This window comes from Thermobia domestica, chromosome 12 (assembly GCF_964235325.1).
Source record: "Thermobia domestica chromosome 12, izTheDome1.hap1.1, whole genome shotgun sequence".
In the NCBI taxonomy this organism is placed as follows: domain Eukaryota; kingdom Metazoa; phylum Arthropoda; class Insecta; order Zygentoma; family Lepismatidae; genus Thermobia; species Thermobia domestica.
Genome location: NC_137465.1, coordinates 127,576,539 through 127,594,869, shown reverse-complemented (window position 1 = coordinate 127,594,869; position 18,331 = coordinate 127,576,539). Strand labels below are relative to the sequence as shown.

The following is an 18,331-nucleotide window of genomic DNA, read 5'->3' as shown; positions in this document are numbered from 1 at the left end:
TACAATGTCGACCCTATCAGGTACTGACAAGAAGTAAACAATGTGTACATTTTAAGATGTTCTAATGAAACTGTAACTTTGGGGGACATTTATATTAACAATCTGGTCTTTTTGTAGCTAGCAAAATATTTCGACAATGCTTAACAGGTTGTTGTAGAATTTATCCCTTTTAAGAAAAGTCATATCACACGTTCATAATTTTCCCGGCAAAAACGAATGCTTAGAAAACACTACTCTCACCTACAGATTAAATTTATATGAAAAGTTTGGAAACACTGGATAAGTTTGTATCATTGGAAACACTGACAAAGTAAGTGGACTATGAAAAAAAAAAAGAAGGAAAGAGAGAGAAGAGGATGAGTGCTCACCCTTTGAATCATGTAATGAACGCTGAGATGTCACAACACAAGTCGCCGTTACAACACTAGTGCTTGACGCGGAAACGAATGAATTATGAAAACCTACTGACTCTTCCTTTCCTCCTCTCCAGAAGCTGAAACACACGAAGAAGTAGATGGCGTTCATTACCACTGGAGACTCAAAATTTGCGCTGCTCACACGTTGTGTTGTTGTATTTGCTTTCCCTACTCGCTCGCGCTCTCTTCCGTCATAAATCCCATACAATATACACGCAAATAATTTGAAGTTTTAACAACCAAATAAAAAGAAAAGGGTTCTCTTCGCTTGAAAATCTCGAGTACGCTTTGTAACATACTATTGACAGTTTCTACTTTCCGCCAATCCTCAGTAACTACAACTAAGAAATTGCACTCTCTCTCCAAGCACTTCAAGAGTTTTTCTCACGAATGAACTCTTTACTTTATTGAACATATAATGAATATATGCTTTTGTATATAGCCGGATTTTCTTTAAATTAAGACTTTTTATAGTGTTAACATTTTGACATTTTTCAATGAAGTATAGGGTGAGTCTAAAAATACAGTAACATGCTCCTATTAAAAAGACCAAGGTTTCTAAAACTAAACTCCCATATCTCTCAAGTAATACCAAGCTATTAATGAAAATGCGTGATCGAGCACATCTCAAGTTCAAGCGTACCAGAACCCAACACTATTGGGAAGAGTTTAAACGGCTTAGGAACTTTACAATCAGTGGTTCGACAAGAAAAACTTGCTTACTTCTCTTATCGTATTAAAAACTGCACTGCAGTTAAAGACAAATGGAAAGTAATACAAGAGCTGGGTCTTTGTAACAGGAACAATGATATAGCACCTTTCAGTGAAATCAATGATCCAGATATTATTAATGATCATTTCGTCAGCCTTCCTGGTTTGCCTCCTATTAATACTGAGAGAGTTGACAATCAAACTAAGAAATTTCTCTCTTAAAAAAAATCCACAGTTGCAGATATTTCTATTCGACCAGTAAATGAATCCGATGTGAGAAAGGCGGTACACAGCATAAAATCTAACTCAGCTGGCCTTGATGCAATAAGCACTAAAATGATCAAATTAACGTTGCCATTCATACTATCATCTCTAACAAAAATAATTAATTATTCACTAGTTAACGGCTGCTTTCCTACTGTCTGGAAAACAGCAAAAGTGGTGCCGCTACCAAAGAAACCCCACGTAACTTCCTTAAAAGAGCTATGTTCAATTAGTATCTTACCAGTAATATCAAAGGTTGTAGAGAAATTAGTAAACCAGCAATTATACAACTATGTAAATCATAATAATATTATCCCTATTATTCAATCCGGTTTTCGTAAGCATCATAGTACTGTCAGTGCGATGCTCGAGATAACAGATGAGATATTAAATGCAGTTGATAACTCTCAAGTTGCAATCATAGTCCTCAGACTTAACCAAGGCCTTTGATCTAGTTAATCATAACCTGTTGTTGGCTAAACTAAGGTATTATAAATTCTCTGATACCGTTATAAACTGGATTGAAAGCTACTTACTAGGCAGGAAGCAACAAGTACAGCTCAAAATCCCTTATCTTCGTCACTCGTTATAAACAACGGAGTACCTCAAGGATTAATCTTGGGTCCCCTTTTATTTTCTATTTACATTGCTAACCTCATAGATTCCATTAAATACTCTACTGTGCATTGCTACGCGGATGACACACAACTTTGCATCATGTCATCACCACAAAATATTGAACGAACTGTAGAACTTGTTAACAGAGATTTGACCTCTATATCTGAATGGTGTACCGATAACGATCTTGTCATCAACTCCAGTAAGTATACATTTACGATTATAGGCACTTCACAACAGTTGAGTAAAATCAAGGCAACGGGTCTAAAAATAAAAATTATGGACACTTATATTTTTTTACTCTACCCATGTGAAAAGTTTAGAACTCATATTGGATAAGGAACTAAATTATAATAATCATATATCTACTCAGTGTAATAAAGCTATTATTTTATTACGTCGACTTTACAAAGCCAAAGACTTTCTATCTCAGTCTATGAAATTATACCTCATACAAGTTCTTGTTTTAAAACCGTTATTAGACTACTGTGACGCTTTATATGGACCATCTCTTTCAGTTTACAATTCTAAAACTATACAGAAAATACAGAACTCGTGCATTAGGTTTGCCTTTAACTTAAAGAAATCGGAACATATCCTACCGATGCTGAATAGAAACGATATTTTAACAATGTCGAGAAGAAGATACCTGCGCTATAGTTGTCTGATATATAAAATCCTTGTAACTCAATCCCCACAATATTTATATTGTAAATTTACAAAGCAGTCCCAAATTCACTCTCACGTTACGCGTAACAGTGAGAAATTCAATGTACAAAGACTTAAACTGAAGATACTGCAAGGATCATTTTCTAGAGTAGGTCCGAGAATATGGAATGCGGTACCAAAAGCTCTCACGGAAATAGTCATTTAATTCATTTCAAAATTCATTAAAATCACATCTGATGAAATCCCAGCCAGTGTGACCACCCAGTAAAAATATTTCGTACTAACCTATGCAGAAGGAAAGTACTAAATTTTTATGTGCTCCCGTTTCACTCTATTTATGACATTTTACGATATTAATATCCAATTAGGTTTCAGGCAGCTCCCCTTGTGGGTGGGAGAGTGACCCCCACATTCTTGAAAGAACCCCAACTTTTTTTTTTAAGTCAAAATTCGATACAAATCGTGAAAATCACTTACACCCTCCCAATTTTCCTTTACACCCTCAAACTAAAAATCCTGGCGGAATCCCTGATTAATTGCCGTATTAGGACTCAATGTAAAACTACTGAAGTAACACAAGTACGACAAATATAGAGAATGCCGGGAGAAAACAAGAAATATAAAATGGGCTTATTGAGAAAATTGAGTTTTAATTCCACTCTTGTAAATACCACTGATGAAAGAAAAATAGGCAGAGAAAAGTTACCAGGAACAGTGAAATTTTTGTACATTGCCAAATTTTCATAAGGTTCCTTTTTTCTCTCTAACGTATTTATGAGAAAAGAAGAGGAGAAAAGTATTAGATTTGTTGGTGAATGCACTAGAACACTAAAATATTATAAAAGGTACTAGATCTAGTACGAAAGTACTAGCCGTGGTCACACTGACTCCAGCGACTGGCCTCTGGCACTTACGACATGTACTGTACAGTTTTATGTAACTACTTAGCTAAATCCAACAATATCGATACTTTTTATTGCATATGTGACTTGTTTATTTTCTGATTTATTCTTTTACTTGTATTGTAATTTTTATTTGTTTTTTTTTTCTTTTTCGTTCAATTTGATGTGTAATATTTAATATTGTATTCTTTTAACAAGGGCTAGGTGGTAAAGCAGCCATGGATGAACCTCGCCCGCTTCAATAAAGACATTTTCATTTCATTCATTCATTTCATTTTCTCTACAATATCCTAACTATTCCTCTTTATTTCTTACAATTCCCTCCAATATTGTTTTCTTCCCTAATATCCATGGCACTTTTTCTTTGGTTTTCCCTTTGACCTAATTAAATTTACATATTCTTCTCAATAGCCTCAGTTCGAGAGTATCTCATCAATATTTCATGATGTCATGTTCCTGTGTACAACATAGTATTCAAGACGAAACGTTTGACATATCCTTGCTTTGTAACGCTCTACTGAAAGACCCAGAAAAAACTTTTTCTTCTCCTAAATAATTATTTTGCTATCCCTATTCTTGCTTTTATCAATGAAGATCTGAAATAATATTACCTAGAAACTGATAAGTAGTCAAATGTTCAACTTTTTCACCATCATTCTATTCACCACTACTTAGGACATTGATAATAAAGATAAGACAAATTCCTGTACTCCCCCCCCCCCCAAAGAAAAACACCTTGAAACAGGAAAAGTTTATGTAAAACAAAGACAAAATATACCTACAAACAGCAGATGATATTATATTTACCTTTGCTCTTCTACTTTTAATCATTTTCCTGGTATTTCGGAAAATCATGCAAATCATAGACGACATATCAGTATACATGAACATAATAACGCTACAAGATATTGAAGCAGGATATTTGTTTTTTATATGGTGATGTGGCGCACTGCCAGATCAACGAACACTTTTTTAATGTTGACCTAGCATCGCAAACAATTGGGGGCTACTTAAATATAGACAATCAAATCAAATGTATTCACAACAGATCACCCACTAACAAATTGTCTAGCTGGCTACAGCAATTCTTTGGATATGGCACAATTGGGTTTGTATAACGATTCCACACACATACACTTGAATTATATTACGATGTCTTGTTAATTTATATTTCACATATTATATAGAATTATACACTTCTGATTCAGAAAAGTTTTATGCTAATATCCATTTAAATATAATTAACTTATGGACCCAAAATACATTACTTAGGTTCTCAAAATACAGAAACACTGGGAACGAATTTATCAAGTAGTTTCTCACAGAAACCGCACAGATATTTCTGTTACGACCTAAAACACGAACAATGCTAATTTGGGTAGAATATTTATACGAGCTCGTGCCACTAAACTGAGCTCCACGGCACTACATTCTACGAAAAGCTATAGATAGCCCCATGAGAAACAATCAACTGAAGAACGCATGGTCAGCGGTGAATACATGGTAGCGGTCTTGACTTCCAATGCCGCTATTATACCGGATACTCCCCAACAACCTCACAATTATGAGTCAACACGGAGAAGGGTGCCCCTACCGAATCAAAAGCACATGACACAAAACATTTAGCTAAGCGAAAGTACTTGGCGAAGTTTATACTCATACAATGGATGACCATACCTATGAGTTATTTTTGTAAATATTCATTCACATTCGAATCCTTCACGAAATATGAATAACCCTGTACAAATAGCATAACTTTGTTCTTTACTCCCCAGAGACTATTTACTTTCTTCTCTGCAGCATCAACTCAAGAACCCCCAACACGTGTTAAGTGTATCCGTTGAAGAAACAAGTATCATGGGAAGAATCGAATGAACTCACACTTACGTGTCCTGACTTCTCCTCCTTCCGTCGTTTACTCTCTGAGTCTTCTGGTGACCTCGATCGGTACTTATCCCTGTCCGCAGGAGATATTGAACTTCTCTGAAAAAATAAATAAACATATTTTACGTTTGATACATATTAAATCAAGTTAGATTAGAATTATAGATTAATTCAAGAATTTTATATTATATTATATCGGGTTTTCTAAAAATGGCACCCACGGACCACAGAGCACTATTCTATAGGCCAAAATAAAGTGAAAATGTTGTATGATAGTATGCCATCCGAAGCCTCCTTCAGCTGCTATGGGGAATAAAAATTTCACAATGTGGCAACGTCACGGATTAACTAATAAGTGATGCTTTAATTGCCATTTGGAAAGAATCGATATAACTATTTGAGAGATTGGTAGATCTAATTTATGGTTCTTTATTTGCGACCTTGCCACATACTGCACTTTGTGTCTCCAGACAAGGACTCGAAAGGTATACAAATAAATACGGTAAAATACTTTTTAAAAAATACTGAAAGCATGAATGGGAATTGGAGATTTCAAAATTGGAGGGCAGATCATTAACAACATCAGGTATGCAGATGACACGGTTATAATAGCTAAAACCGAAGGAGGACTACAGGAGATGATTGACAAAATAGTTGACACTGGAAAACTGTATGAAATAGAAATTAACATCGAAAAGTCGAAAGTCATGAGAATATCCCGTGGAAACACGCCCTTTGGATCAGAGTAGAACAAAGAGAACTTGAAGAGGTCGTTAATTTCAAGTATCTGGGAAGTATTTTGACGAGAGACGCTTACTGCACCAAAGAGATCAGGTCAAGAATTGCCATAGCTAAAGAAGCATTAATCAAGAAAAGATCACTCTTAACTAGCAGGCTCAATATTGGACTTAAGAAGTTGGTCAAGTGCTATATATGGAGCATTGGACTGTATGGTTCAGAGACTTGGACATTACGGAAGTTAGAGAGGAAATACTTGGAGAGCTTCGAAATGTGGTGTTGGAAGATGGAGAAGATAAAATGGACAAAAAGAGCGACAAACGAAGATGTTTTAAAACGGATAGGAGAGAAGAGGACACTTCTAGCCACCATCATTCGTAGAAAGGCCAATTGGATTGGACTTATCTTGTGAAGAAATTGTTTTCTTCACACGGCCATAGAAGGAAAGATGGAAGGGAAGCGAGGAATAGGAAGAACACAGCTGATCGATGATTTGAAAGATGGGAGAAAATAATGGGAGTTAAAAGAGGAAGCTAAAGATCGACGACAAAAGTGGAAGAAACATTTCCAGGCTAAAATCTAAAATTGGAAAAAAAAAATCCTCATTAGTCCCAGGACCTGCCGAAAGACAGAATACTTAATAATTTTAGTTCATATGAGGTATTAAACTAAATATTTCATTTTAAAAAACTGAACTGTGCTAGAAATTAATTCCTTAAAGATAAAGGTCAGAGGTCAAGATTGCCCTGCACAATAATCACATTCAATAAGTTTCCTAAATATTGTGGATTTAAAATTTTGCATTATTTTGAACTGGTTAGAAATATTATTATAAAACTAGCATATATTACCTGCTTCGCTGGGTTGAAATAAATAATTTAAATGCACACTGATATTGCTCATTTTCGATCATTTTAATGTATGTCACCTTCTCATCCCCCAATTATTGGGGCTGAAAATGGATTTAAACAGCATCAGAAGTGTCATTGTTCATCTCAGCGACCGCAAGAACTATAGATTCAACACTAATATCAGTCATTTTTGACCATTTATATATACATATATAGGGTGGCCCATTTTAATCCTTCCACGGAAATATCTCGAAAACTGTTCAACATAAATTAATCAAACAAAAACTCAAAAAGGAAATGCCATCCGGCACATCGAATGGTGTTTTTGCTGTGTCTCCCAGGGTCGCCCTTCAGGCGGGCCCAAAGTACAACTTTAAAATTTTAAATGGAAATATGAAGCGAGTGATACCTCGTTCGATAGATCTTTATAATCTAAAAAGCGTAATGCGAAAAGATTTTTCATATCGGTCACCGTATTCAAAATGGCCGCCAAGACATGGTGCCTGTATCAGATAAAACGTCCAGTATCACTAACATTGAAACGGTTGAACATAAATGAACCAAACAAAAACTCAAATAGGAAAGACCATGGAGCACATCGAATGGTATTGTCGCGGTGCTCTCCAGGGCCGTCACTCATGGAAGCCCAGGGCTCAACTTTAAAATTTTAAATGAAAACATGGGGCGAGTGATACCTCGTTCGATAGATCTTTAAAAACTAAAAAAGCGCTGCGGTAAAATATTTTTCATACCAGTCACAGTATTCAAAATGGCCGCCAAGACATGGTTCCTGTATTAGATAAAACGTTCAGTACCATTAATATGATAAATGAGCCGAACAAAAACTCAAATAGGAAAGGTCATGGGGGCACATCGAATGGTACTGTCGCACTACTCCCCACCTCCGGGGGGTCACAGCCAAATTCAAAATTTTAAATGGAAACATGGGGCGAGTGATACCTCGTTCACATTGCAAAAACTGCAATGTTCGACAATTTTGTTTTGCATGTCAGTTGATTTTTGAATGAAATCATTGCCTGCAATAAAAATGGAAGGTACCATTTAACACGAATTTTAGCTACTTTTTCTCATTACAGAGACATCTATCTCTTATAAAAACATATTTCAGATAATTTTGTTGCGTAGATTCAATTTCCAAAAACTAAGGTTCTCATTTGCAATTTCACAATTCCTTTCCACTTCAGAGGAGGGATGTTGCAGCGATAATTTTTTAGGAATTAGATGGACGTTTTTATCTGATACAAGGACCATGTCTTGGCGCCCAATTTTAAAATGGTCATCAATATGAAAAATGTTTTGCCACAACGCTGTTTAGTGTTTAAAGAAATATCACTCGACCCATGTTTCCATTTAAAATTTTAAAGTTGGGTCCTGGGCCCCCATGAAAGGCGTCCCTGGAGTTGAGTTGATTTTGAGTTTAACGTCCCGTTCAGCAGCGAGGCTATATGAGACGTGGACCTACTGATTAACGTGGAATCCGAACCACATGAGCTCCCGCCGGGAAAAGGCGGCCCTGGAGTCACCATAATATCATCATTCGACGTACCCCACCGTTTTCCTGTTTTAGTTTTTATTCTGTTCATTTATCTCCATCCGTTCTCTCACTAATGATACCTGACGTTTTATTTGATATAGGCACTATGTCTTGGCCGCCATCTTCAATAAGGTAACCGATATGGATTTTTTTCCCCCCAACGCTTTGTAGTGTTTAAAGATCTATCGAACGCGGTATCACTTGCTCCATATTTCTATTTAAAATTTTGAAACTGAGCCCTGGGCTCTCATGAAGGGTAGCTTTGGGGAGCACCACGATAACACCATTCTATGTGCCCCATTGAATTTCCTATTTGAGTTTTCGTTCGGTTCATTTATGTTGAAAAGTTTGAGACATTTTCGTGGAAAGATTAAAATGGGCCACCCTGTAAATATTTTCCCCTCCCCATGTTGCAGGCCATGGCATCGGAACTGCTACCATTCATCTAAGCGACCGCAAAAAATGTGGATTCAGCATTAATATCAGTCATTTTTGATGATTTTTAAATATCTCTTCCTCCTTACACTCGCACAGCCCCTACATTTAAAGGGGAGGGAGGATGAGGCTAGGGACCCGAGAACGTTCGATGGTTACTGAAGTACATTTGGATTACATTTTTACTTGGGAATTAGCTTAGAAACGTTATGCAGTTGGCTCGAATCAAGAGTAAACGTCATGTTTTCTCTTCTCAACACTTCTTTATAGGGCCGAACAGTAGAATGACTGCCTGGTGGTTTCTGTCGGTATTGGCAGCAAATTTTCTAGTTATGCTTAGAGGATATTTCAATGTAGCAAAACCGAAAACCTAGCACAACTTTCTGACGGACTATAAACACACCAGTTTGCGTAAACAAACGAGAGAGACAGAGGAAAAAAAAAAAAAAAAAACACGCTTTAGTAGTGTTGCGATCTACCAACTGCCAGAGATAAAACTTGGTGAGTTTGTCGACAAAACGAAATTGAATTATACTATTATTTGAATAGAGGAGCTACGTCTTCGGCATTCCTCCTCTTGATAAATGTAATAAAAAAATAAATAACGAATAGCAATTTCCTTGGCGTTGTACCCCTCAACGTGATTGAAATAAAATATCGGAAAGCAACGCCCTCGTCATTGCCCGTGTCAGTTCCTGGATTAGTTGTCATGTTCGTTCTTGCCAATATTTGGGCTCAAATGTCTACGGGAGTGTCACCAATCAGTTCAACGATTCTGAAAACTTTGGATTTGACACTCAAATATCGGTCATTTGGACATGCTATTTTTCATGCCCCCCCCCCAACCACCATAACGATGGGACCTGAAGTTGGACTTTTGAGATCGCCTGGGGCACTATTTAATATTATCAACTGAGCTTATTTTTCTTGTGGGCTACTTTGGCCTGATACGGAACCGTCTCAGGGACGGACTGATACACTCAACTCTCTCTCATATATATACAGGGTGACCCAAAAGTAGGTATACAGTTCCGTACTGACCGGCTCATGACACTTTATATAATTTTCTTATTGTTCTCCATTCAGGTAGTGACTTAGTTTCTCTATTATTTGTTCTTAGTCTCTCTTCATTCATACCTTAAGCTTGGAACAGACAGAAGCAAATAAACTAATTATCTTAATAAACTATCATACTTCGTAGGACTGTATAGGTCCTACCTACTTTTGGGTCACCCTATATATATACTGATGCAGTGACTGTACATCACCGGCTGAAATGTTCGCCGCATAGCCTGACAGACTTTCATGTGCACTTAAGACATTATTATTAAGCATTAAGCATTTTATTAAGCATTATTAAGCATTTTATTAAGCACTATTATTAAGCGTTAAGCATTTTATTTCAGTACTCAGAAGTGAACCGAATTGCAGGGGAGACGGATAACAAAACCATCTTATTCTTCATAGTCAGAGGTTTGAAACGCTGATGAAAAGAGTTAACAGAAAGAAAGAACCCACTGCCGCTACAATTCACGAAGTTCTATAACTAGCTAGACGTGGCATGTTCAATTAGATCATACGTGGTCAACGTCAGCTTTCAGGTGTCATTATTTTTCACTGAGTTTCTACTTCTTAATTCATGTAGTTCCCCAATTGCCTCATGAAAATGAAAAAAAAAATAATAAAAAATGAAATCAGTTTTCGACCCATGATTATGCCTTGGAGACTAAGGGAGACGATGATGATAATGAACGAAATGGCGGATTGAAGAAAGTGAGACGAAACGAGATTACCCAAGTAATGGTGGTTGTCCACCACAAGGAGAATTTGGCGCGAGCTGATATCAAACCAGGGATCCCATGCACTGGAGGGAAGCGCTCTAGCACTGAGCTACTGCGCCTCTTCATGATGATAAGTCAACACTAGAAAATGTTATACTGATCCAATTGGGAGCACAACCAGGGACTACGCACTATGAAGTCGCGTGTGCTAACTATTTGGCTAAGCAAGCCAATAAAATTAAAAAGTAAACCTTGAGCAACCTGTTGCTTTCTAATGTTTTTATTCGCACCCGCAGACTGTACATTTTGATGCTTATGCTGATGAGAAAAAGACTGTCCCCAAAAGGAGAAGAATTAGTTAATTGTCAATATGCTGAAATCTTATGAAGGTTAAAGGAGCTTCTGGGAAGTTTTTTTTTAATGTAACTGTACAATACTTGTGATAAATTATAAGACAATGTAATATTATTGAGGATCGCAAATAAAATATACTGCATATTTGCATAATCATTTTTTCATGTAACTACACTAAAAGGGGTTAGGCTTAAGCGCATGAGTAATTTTTCTTTCTTCTCTACAAAGTTTTAACATTTTATATTTAGTTCTTTTGGAATGCACTACTATATATATATATATATATATATATATATATATATATATATATATATATATATATATATATTTGTTATTGTTTCCATTTTCCACTTCAATTACAACACTAACAATATTGTAAAAACAAACCAAGAAATGGACTTGTGTACTGACTTTTAGTGTGCTTATGTGCTGGTGAGCCTGAAACACATTCCTCTCCCTCCGACTCGTTCAACTAACATCGTATAAACACACAACAGCGAGTCCACAGAACAAATGCAGTTACTCGTCAGAGAGGCAATAACGAAATGGCAACTTCGCAGAGCGTGAATTATTGTGATATGCTCTTTCTTTTGTCCGATATCCTCGATCGCGTACTATTTAGAGGTACTGCATTTACAAAAATAATAGAAAAGCTATTCCGTGAAATAAAAATAAGCGACCGAGCTAACAAAGGAAACAAAGAAAGATGCTGTGTTAAATAGTAAAAGAAACTTGTTGTCATAACTTGCATCTCAAAATAAGTGAAGTTTATATATAGGCCCATTATTGTTCTGTTACGTGTTACCATAACTGATTCGTAACATGAAGAAAGTGACCTGGAAACTAAACCTAAGCCGCCTTATGCAAAGTCGTTTTGATGTATGATTAGCGTCATACTAAAGGCCTGACTACTGAAGGAAACATATGTTAGTCGAACTCTTTCGTATGGCACTAATCACGCGTCTGAACGACTCTGCATAAGGTCCAAGTAGTCTTGGTTTGCATTTAGAAACCGACCTGGTATTCAGTGTTTCTTTCAGAGGGTGACCAGAGTGTTAGCCCCAAAAACATTCGGATTTACACTCAGATAATTCTAAAATGTCAGAAATCAACATGTGTAACAGGTCAGTCCTTCCGTGAAAGGTCTTGCGAAATGGTTGTTATTCCTCCCTAAATATTCTGAATCCCAAGAATGAATTCGAACAATGAAATTGCTACTCTTTCTGAAGGCCTTAATTTTTCTCTATAAGGCGAGACCTGGGGCGACACGAGATGACCCTGCCTATCTTCCTCAATCTTTCTTCTCCCCTCGTTTGCAAGTAGTTAAAAAAAAAGAAAAAAATCTTGTAAAAAAAAAAAACGAATTGTCAATCTGACATCTACGCACTTAAACGCTAGATCCTCTGTAAAAAATGTGTTTTTTAAAAAAATGTTTTTTTTTTATTTGATTTATGAGTTTAAAGGAATGCTAATAACCAATAGATGGTAGCACGTGCTCCCCATTGTTCCACTATACTTTAGAGAGAGCGACAATATTCAAAGTATTTTCAAATTCAAAAGAATTTTCAAGTTCAAGTTGAATAAATACAGGGGGTATCAAAAATTCGTGCAATTACCTACAAGAAATCCACTCTGGAGAACTTTGACACCTTGATGGTATTAGTTTCTACGTAGTCACCGTGCCTAGCGACACAGTTCTACCAGCGGTTCTTCACTTTCCATAAGCCCATTTTGTAAAAATTTGCAGTTTGGCTTTGAAACCACAGCTCAACCTCAGAAATGACGACATTCCTAATGTCAAAATGTGTCTGAGTGGACGCTTCATTTCTGGGAAGAGAAAGGAGCCATTTGGTACTAAGTCCGGTTCCGGGTCATAAAGATAAATCCAATTTTCATCCATTGTCAGTCACTAGTCTGTCGAAAAAGTCTTCTTCATCCACCTCACAGCGACGCAATCTTTCTCTTGCATCATCCTCGAGGTTTCTCTACTGGAAAGGTGTGGGCAGTCGTGGTGTCAACTGTGCTGACACTTTCTGAAGATGCAACTCGTTGTGGCAAGGCAGACCCATTACTCATACCTATTGCACATTTAATTTCAATGGTTGTCCTCCGATATTCCATTATGATCATCTCAACTTTCTCCGTCAAAGGCGGCATCAGTGAAAGATGGTCTTCCAGATCTATCATCGAGGCGTTCGCGGTAGTCATGTGTCCAGTTTGGAATTTTCGTTTTCACTTGGATATTATCTCATAGGATGGGCTCTCATCCCAATGGACTTCTTTAATCTCTTCGTTTATTTCTTGTTTGATTTGTTAATTTCCCCTGAAGATGGAGGAACTTAATAACGCTTCGTGCCTCAAGTTTGTCAACCATCGCACATTCACTGATTTATCTGGAGGAAAAAGAAAGAAAGAGTTCTTCTAACGAGTCCAGAGTTTGCATGGTTAACATACAAGGACATAATTATAAAATGTATGTCCGAGAACTTTCTGATATCCCCTCGTAATCACAGAAAAAACCGTTAAGTTTTTATTTTCTTTCCTTTATAGTTCAGAGTACTTAATTTTGTAATTCAGAAACAGGCTCCAGAGAATTAAACTCTCAACAATGAAAAAATGTACGAATTTTTCTCTAACTATTTAATTTGTCTTTGAACGAAGTTCGAATATTGATCACTTGAATTATTTTGAATATTGTCGTTTCCCATAAAAGGTAGCGGGAACGTGCTTCCACCTATTCGTAATAGCTGAGCCTTCACCATTACCTTAAGGATTGTAAATAAAGAAAGGAGTGATTACTCACATGTCGTTCGTCGCTCAGAGATCCGCTGGTAGCTTTTAAGTCTTCTCTCGCATGGAGATCGGGTTTGAGGAGCGAATGGGCTGCCGACGCGGCAAGTGGAGTAGAAACGGGTACAGGGGGTGCGCCAAGACCCCCACTAAACGTCAGCAATCCACTCACCGTTGAGGGAGGCAAACCCGGTACTCCTGGAAGTCCAGGATGGGGTGCCATCGGTAACGTTGGAGCATGCGCTGCATGAGGAATCTGCTGAGCATGGATTTGTTGCTACAAAGAAAAAGAAGAAAAAAATGACAATCATATTCAAAAGCTTTCCTACAAACGTAAATGTCAAAAAAGAAATTTATAGCAAGGTAGTAGCTATGCACTAAGCACATACTAAATCTATGTACTCATGTCCAACAAAGGTATCATATACAGGAGCAGCAATCAATGTTTTCACATCTTTTTCTTCCTATTTTTAAAAATATATTTCAGAGAACATTTCCAATGGATGATCAGAATAGTGTTTATCAATCAACATTTGCTACTTAAACATTTTTGTTCTCAGCAGAAATATTGTGACATACAAAATTAATTATAAAACTTTAGCGTATTAAAACACTGGTATAAGAAAATTCTGATTCTTTTGTTTTCCACGAACAAAGTTATAATTTCTGCTACAGGATACACTATGACAAAAGACTGAAGTGCAATTTACGGCTTATGACAGAGTTATGAAAACTAAACACAATTCGTTAGTTTCATCTACAAGATGGTGTAATCGTTACTTGGACAGGGTGAATGGATAATTCTAGTTTTACATAAAAAGAATATTCTATATAATTGTAAAAATATTTAATTTTAAAATAGTACAATAGTAGTCTGACTTTCGTATTCGAGAGATTCAACTCTGACATCTTGCTTTAAGGCCAGTCCATAACCCGAATTGTTTTTTTTCCTGTTTCATTGGTGTTCTGTTCTTACACACTTAGTGCATATTAAGTAACTGTATAAAAGCTAATTATTTACACAATTTCCAGCATAAAAGTTGACAATAAAACGGAACAGATTCAACTTCACAACAAAAGAAGTTGAATTACAGTACGACTTGGTCTCTAACACAAATAGCATTTATTCTTCTTACAATACATAATCTTTATAATGCAAGATCAATGCAAATGTTTTCTAAATTTTACGTGTACATATACGCTCGTTTTCCAAATTTCTCGGGACTACTGTGTTGCTAAATAATGCAAGACTGTACAAACGAGCAATGACATAGACATTCTTGAAAATATGGTTGATTCCCAAAGAACCATTGTTTTCTTTGTGTAGAAAGAGGGTGCTAACACACTTAAAATTGTTAATCGATTACAAGGAGCTTTGGTGGGTCACATAGTTTAAAAGTATTGTTTGTCATTGGGTTAATCGACTCAAACCTGGTGGAAAATTCCTGTACGACCATTTCATGTGGACTTCCAAATACAGGAGCAAATGATACTGTGTTGTGAAACCATTTTGTAAGATGATAGAAGAATAACTACTTGCCATGTAGTGTAAATATAGGTGTAGTTCAAGGTAGGTTCATGTGCTTCTGCATGCTCATTTGAGAGTCAGAAGGGTTTCAGTTTGCACGGTATCCCGCCTGTTGCGACCGGAGCAAAAGCCGCAAAAAATCCGACACCTACCATCAAGTTAAAGAACTTCTGACTCGTTACGGGGACTTTTTTGGCAACAAATAATAACTGACATAACATAGATTAAGTACTTAACTCTTAATCCAAAAGGGAACCTAAAGAACTTCTACCTAAAGCATATCCTGCTCTTTTCGTTGATAAGGCAATGATTACAGTATACTGGGATTGTGATGTGATATATTTGTATACTGACAGAAGAAGTCACAATTAACGCAAGTTTATTATCACCTTTAGTCCGACCCACTGACAAACGCTTATCAAACAGTGATCTGTACAACTTCATAGTTGTCCATTACTTACAACATTATGATGCAAGATCATAATGTTTAATAAATTGAAGTATGTGCTCTTTCACATCCAGCTTATTCGCCGTGTCTCCAGAACGAAGAAAGAAAAAGAATACCTGTGTGGGGATTTCAGAACTTAATTACATAAATCGTGGTATAGACCAGTGAAAAAAAAAAAAAAAAAAAAAAAAACTTTGACACAGTTCTCCCAAGTCTTCTTATAAAGTTTAGCTTATGAGAAATGCACGCAGTTAAATAAAAGTTACACTGAACAATAATTAAAATTAAATATAGACGGAAGTTAATAATAAAATTAAAAATTTCACATCATCTTTTCTAAATGCATATCACTTCTTAATAAATTATATTAAAAAATCGTAATTCTTATATTATCCATTTTAATCTTAACTGCATTCCATATCCTACGTTTTCCCGCCAAGCTTGCAATTAACATTTAAAGTAAAGTGGATTTAATTTTTCTTTCTAATGAAGGAGATAAAGTTATAATTTTTTTCTAATGTTCCACACGCACGTATTATGATTGATTTTGATATCAAGACTGAGTAAAACAATATAATAATTAAATGCTGCATTAATTTTCAGTGAGAAATGCAAATATTCAGCAAGAAATAGAGTGAAATTCTGTACTTATAAATAAACATACAAAGTGTGTTACATATGTTTGACATTCTGAATATTCCTTAATGATGAAATGCTAATGTTTCATTTCCCAATCCTTTTAGATTTAATGTCAGTTTCATCAATTCAATTATTTGCTATTAAACTTAGTCGGTGCTCTTTTCACAATTGCACTTATCTAAGGCAAATAACCTACCTTTAATTTTAATTGTTATTGGATCAAAAGATCCAATATTATTTCAGGCAAAAATTTTCTTATAGGCCTAATATCTGGAGAACTACACATAGTGTAGCCAAACCCAAACTATCACTTAATACAGTGTGATGTGCTTATTCTGCAAAAATACGAAAACTCGATCTAGGGGTCGTTCAAAAATTTTGAGGCCCCTGATCCAAAAACTAATTATTGGTCAAAATCGCAATTTTTTATGCATTTTTTAAATCATTCCTAAAATTCTTGGCCAAAATCGCTATCTTTTGATCCATTTTTTGGATCACTCCTAAAATTCTTGTTACTGCAAATTTCATATTTCGTTGTATTCACAGGCATTAAAAGGTTTTCTACTAGTAGAATGACAATTAATGATAGCAGTATTAACCAAATATTTAGATATTAAAGATTCCTACTGTTAATTATTCATTAGAGGAAGATTGGTGTTCGTTATATTCCGCAATATAATCAGAATACTGTTCATTTTACCTTTGAAACTATGTATAAGTTGAATAAAAGTAAAGTCTGGCTAAAGCAAACAATTATAATTTGATAACTTGTGAAAATGAAAATACTATTTTTACTAGTTCTTAGAAGTGAACTCCTCTCATTATTTTCATAATGTATCTGATAAAAGCAGTAACATATTGATGAACCTGTAATATCGGTTATTAAAATAAACGTGTTTGCTATGGTCAAATTTTATTTTCACCCAAAATAATGATATAATAAATACACTGATCTATCTATCTTTCTAACTAACTCTATGGCCTATGGAACCCGGAGGTTCAATGCCGCGTTCACAAAAGCTCTCCACTGACTTCTATCCTTAGCTAACTGCATCCAGTTTCCACTTCGTATGCCAATCTCTGCGAGATCTATATATATATATATATATATATATATATATATATATATATATATATATATATATATATATATATATATATATATATATATATATATATATATATATATATATATATATATATATGAGAATAAGAGAAGCAACAAAAATTTTGCAAGAAAACTAGGGAAACAGAATTAGAAACACTGCTCCTAGTTTTATTTTCTTGTACTCGTGAAAATGCTCTCTAAGCTATACAGATGTGTATATTAGTTTGTCGAAGTACAGGGAGAAAAAAGATCAGTAACATTCCCAGTTTATAGCGCTAACAAAATTGAGCCGAAAGAGATGAGATTTATGGGTATGGTTCAATCGATACGAGAGGTTATATTTGTGACTGAATTTTTCTTTTCAATTTTTACGATCACATATAGACGTAAATTCTATTTCTTGAAAGAGTATTATAGATGTCAGCTCACGCTATATACCTGTTATATTTTAATGAAGGGATATACGCTAACTTCAGCTATTTAATATAAATTAATAATGAAGACTTCATTGCATAAAATATCTAAACCTTCCACAGAGTAGCTTAACTGAAATACTAAGATTGATTTCCAAAATGTTCAAGTAACCAATACCGATACGAAATACCTAAAACAAAAGTACATAACATTTTAATTTGGAATA

At 35.6% G+C, this 18,331-nt stretch overlaps 1 protein-coding gene across 8 annotated transcripts in view; it reads right to left on the bottom strand.

Moving 5' to 3' along the window:
* Positions 1-18,331, bottom strand: part of gro (TLE family member transcriptional corepressor groucho) — a 408,405-nt gene that overhangs the window by 69,773 nt on the left and 320,301 nt on the right. For 5 of the 8 annotated variants that reach the window (XM_081734075.1, XM_081734080.1, XM_081734081.1 and 2 more), the window contains 2 exons: positions 13,982-14,245; positions 5,462-5,563 (listed from right to left, as the gene is read on the bottom strand). In XM_081734075.1, the coding sequence (XP_081590201.1) occupies positions 5,462-5,563; positions 13,982-14,245 (366 nt within the window). The remainder of the gene's footprint in view (positions 1-5,461; positions 5,564-13,981; positions 14,246-18,331) is intronic. The other 3 variants (XM_081734077.1, XM_081734082.1, XM_081734078.1) reach the window with 1 other exon arrangement.